The sequence below is a fragment of the Camelina sativa genome, chromosome 2, assembly GCF_000633955.1.
Source record: "Camelina sativa cultivar DH55 chromosome 2, Cs, whole genome shotgun sequence".
Lineage (NCBI taxonomy): Eukaryota > Viridiplantae > Streptophyta > Magnoliopsida > Brassicales > Brassicaceae > Camelina > Camelina sativa.
In genome coordinates, this window is record NC_025686.1 from 27,991,502 (window position 1) to 27,995,870 (window position 4,369).

The 4,369-nt window shown below is 35.0% G+C and overlaps 1 protein-coding gene across 3 annotated transcripts; it reads left to right on the top strand.

The window, feature by feature from the left end:
* LOC104743737 (14-3-3-like protein GF14 kappa) lies at window positions 1,220–3,438 on the top strand. Of its 3 annotated transcripts, none has more exons than XM_010464793.2 (4): window positions 1,221–1,801; window positions 2,118–2,240; window positions 2,845–2,961; window positions 3,099–3,438. In XM_010464793.2, exons 1-4 carry the CDS (start codon window positions 1,316–1,318, stop codon window positions 3,117–3,119), a joined length of 747 nt encoding a protein of 248 aa, XP_010463095.1. In that variant the 5' UTR covers window positions 1,221–1,315; the 3' UTR covers window positions 3,120–3,438. The 3 variants fall into 3 exon arrangements, with proteins under 3 accessions (XP_010463089.1, XP_010463095.1, XP_010463102.1); XM_010464800.2 differs by having other exon boundaries at window positions 3,105–3,438; XM_010464787.2 differs by lacking the exon at window positions 3,099–3,438 and having other exon boundaries at window positions 1,220–1,801; window positions 2,845–3,024.

Genomic DNA, 4,369 nt, shown 5'->3' on the forward strand with positions numbered 1-4,369 from the left:
AAAAAAAAAAAAAAAAAAAAAAAAAAAAAAAAAAAAAAAAAAAAAAAAAAAAAAAAAAAAAAAAAAAAAAAAAAACTCCAGTAGAACCAACTCTTAAACTTTTTTTTTTCCTTCTTCTTCTTCAAAAGTGACTACGGCGGAGGGAAAATTCCGGTAGTGACGACGATCATTGGACTCGAATTCACGAATGGTGGATTTGGCAAATAAACATGAAGATCAGATGAAGATTTATTCTCTCTTCTTCTATTTTTTTTTCTTTTATCTTTTTATCTTTTTATCAGATAACGGTGACGGAGACTTTAATACGCTCTTGGTAGTAAATCTGACGTGGCAACTGGATACAGTTCACGCCCTTTTTCCATAAACACCAATGCACTCACTACTCCTATATTTTATTTATTTTTAGTTTCATTTTCCAATATTTTTTGTCACAGTATAAATTAATGAATAAATTCCATCTTTCTTATTAACACAATGGTCTAAACAACTTATTACAATAGTACTATTAAAAAAAGATAGGTAATCGATTTCTTTAGATTTCGTTCTAATGATGTGGTCGCAATTTGATTAACCAACTCTCTTTTTCCTGCCTAATAGAGATCTCATTTGACTAATAGAGAAGTAATGGAGCATATAAATTTCATCAATTCTCTCATTTAATTGAAACACAATGAATCAAAATCAAACCCACAAATACATTTTGATCCGGTGTTTAATGATATTGGAAAATGGAACCAAATTAATCTAACAATTAAATAATCAACCGAAAGAATTGTAGACAAACTTGAAGAACCTTTCTCTTGTCTTCATATGTCTTTTCTCCGACCGCATTAGTTGTATCCAGGTCACGCCGAAAACACGCATATGCTTAGCCAGCAAGGTATATACAAATTTTTACCTTTTAACAGGCTTCACAAGGCCCATTTTCAAAAAGCCCATATTACAAACAACAATTGACTTTTGAACAACAGTGTCAACTACATAGTTGGAAGAAGCTGACGCATTATCGTCCATACACTCTCACTTGCTCTTATCAAAACACAAAACCCTAGCCACGCGCCTCCCACTCTTCACGCCCTTAACCCTAGCTCCAAACAACGGCGCCGTTTCAACAGATATTGCAACTCACGCGCGAGTAGGAGAGTATTACCCTTTTACAGCTCATTATGACTCAGCAGCTTTGAGACCTTTTTTATTCTTCTTTTCTTCTTCTGTCTTCCAAAAATTTCCTCCGATTTCAAAATTTTTTTCCGGTGAAATCGAAAGACCAAAAAAAAAAAAAAAAAGAATCTGAGATCTTTCTTCTTCATCTCTAATGGCGACAACGTTAAGCAGAGATCAATACGTATACATGGCGAAGCTTGCCGAACAAGCCGAGCGTTACGAAGAGATGGTTCAGTTCATGGAACAGCTCGTAAGTGGAGCGACACCAGCCGGTGAACTAACCGTTGAAGAGAGGAACCTTCTCTCTGTTGCTTACAAGAACGTGATTGGATCTCTCCGTGCCGCATGGAGAATTGTGTCTTCGATCGAGCAGAAGGAAGAGAGTAGGAAGAACGAAGAACACGTGTCGCTCGTTAAGGATTACAGATCTAAGGTTGAGACTGAGCTTTCTACGATCTGTTCAGGAATCCTTAGGTTGCTTGATTCGCATCTTGTTCCTTCTGCTACTACTAGTGAGTCTAAGGTCTTTTACCTCAAGATGAAAGGTGATTACCATCGTTATCTCGCTGAGTTCAAATCTGGTGATGAGAGGAAGACTGCTGCTGAAGATACTATGATCGCTTACAAAGCTGCTCAGGTACTTTTTTTTATTTCTTTAATCCTTAGACTTAGGGTTTTATGAATCGATCCTGTTTTGGTTTCTACTCTGTACCCAAAAAAAAAAAAAAAAACCCTATTTTGTAGATTACGTCAATTAGCTAATCTGTTAATCAGTTATTGGTAATTTGATCAAATCGCTTAAAGTAGTCAACTTTAACAATTTTTCAATTGCTTCAATGGAAAAAGTTTCATTCTTTGATGCTTGTTGTGCTATTATAAGACTGTCTAGACATATAATTGTTGTGAAAATATGTATTTTTGCTCATTCATGTGTGTTTTTTTGTGTTTTGAAGGATGTTGCAATTGCTGATCTAGCACCTACACATCCGATCAGGCTGGGTCTGGCTCTGAATTTCTCAGTGTTTTACTACGAGATTCTCAACTCTTCTGAGAAAGCTTGTAGCATGGCCAAACAGGTACTCTTTCTTCTTTCCTCTAATACTGCTTGTTGGTTTTTTTTTATAGGAGAAAGAGTTTGCAGTTTCTCTGTTTGGTTCTAAAGATTAATCATTGTTTTAAGTTGGGTTTGGGAGAGTTTTTTCTCTGTTTTTTCTTGCTTGATGTTTTTTGAGTGAGACCACTTGTTTTACTATTCCCCCCTATTGGCCCCATCTTGCATTCATTGTGTTGGATTGATTTGAATTGAGTTTTGATGTATGTTGTTTATAAAAAGTAACTCTTTCTTCCTTTGTGAACGGACCCACTTCTTTTTAATTAAACAAGAGAGATTTTAAAAGAAAAAACATTCTGCAAAGTCCTCTTTTTTATAGACCTTTTTTTTTACCATACGCTTCTTCACATTAACCTAATTATTCCTTTTGTCAGTAGAATCTCTTAGAATGACAAAGGCTTTTAGAACCACAAGATCTCTCTCATACATTATGCATTCGGGATTGTGTAGAATCTGATCATTGAGTGCATGTTGAATCCGGAACATCCTCATATACAATAAGACTATGAAGATATATATCTGATCATTGTATTTCTAACTTGTTTCTTGGTTATTCATAACATGAGTAGGCTTTTGAAGAAGCCATTGCTGAGCTGGACACATTGGGAGAGGAGTCATACAAAGACAGTACTCTCATCATGCAGTTGCTTAGGGACAATCTAACCCTTTGGACCTCCGATATGCAGGTTTGTCCTATCCTATACTTTTCTTTTCATATTTCAATCTCATCATGAGAAACTAGCATAGTGTTGATCATTGATACTCTTATAAGACTGTTCGGATAATAACACCTTGAAACTCAATGATCGACTGCTTTATTCAGGAGCAGATGGATGAGGCCTGAAGGGCCTAATGGAAGAAAAGACGGTTATGTAATGTTCCTGCAACCATAACCGAAAAATCGAGTTCAAACCCTAAAACCCCCCTTTTCTGTAAAACTTGTCGAAAAAAAAAAGTTTGTTTCTTTTATGACAGTTTATGTGCACAGCTTTGGTGTTATCTGCTGCTCTGTTCCAACTCTGTTTCTTTTCTTTCTTTTTTTTCTAATTTATCCTCCCTCATCTTTGCTTCTTTTTCTCAAAATTTATATATTTCAGACGAATAACACTATAACACTGTCCCAAATCTTAGCTTGGATTGTGAGTTCCTCCAGATTGATGAAACACTGCGTGTATCTTTTAGACAGAAAAAAAAAACTTGAGTGTTCGCTTAATGTGTGGCAAAGTTTACGGTTTGGTTTAGTTTTAGACCACTAGTAGTAAGGGAAAAAAAAAGGATCGGAGAAGCAACACAAAAAACAAATGAGAGGAATTTAGACCGTGATTATGGTGGCATATTGAAATGTGAATTTATAGTCTATACTCTATAGTGATCAGTATGTAAATGATTGAAAAAGCAATGGAAGACAAGTGCGTGAGCGTGATGGCATTTTAAATATTCTTAAGATAAAGGATAATACTTGAATAAGACAAAGATTAAATGGCAAAAAGATGAATCAAAGAATACTTTTCTTGATCTCGAGCGTTTGTGAGTAAGAAGAAGATGAAGAGTTGAGCGTAATTACGATTTTCTGATCTCCTGTAGACTGTAGTGATATGACTTGATTACTTGGAACATGTTTTATGGAGATTTATCTGTTAATTACATTTAGATGATCTGTTTAGTTTGTTTAGTAAACTGATTTTAGTTATATATGTGTGTTTTCAATTATATATATCATGTTGACTTTGTCTTGACTTCATTGATGTGGGATCAACTAGCGAATTTATGTATGTTCTGTCTAAGAGATAGAATGGGTTTTAAATTTTTTTTTGTGAAAAGCAAAGAAAGAAAGCTAGGTTTTGTCTTAAAAGAATTCTGGATTTTAAAGTAAAAGGTACTGACAAAGCGGAAGAGCTAAAACTGCTGACAAGCGGAAGAGCTAAGAAAACAGATTGTAATGAACATTGATCTTAATTTGATTTTGCAGAGTGGTAGTGAAGGAAACAAAGCAGGGCTGTATCCAGAGTTTTCCATCTTCTGCTTGATGCGCATGCCTTTGAAGTTAACCGGACTGTATGTAAACGATTGTAACATACATGTGTTTTTTTCTTT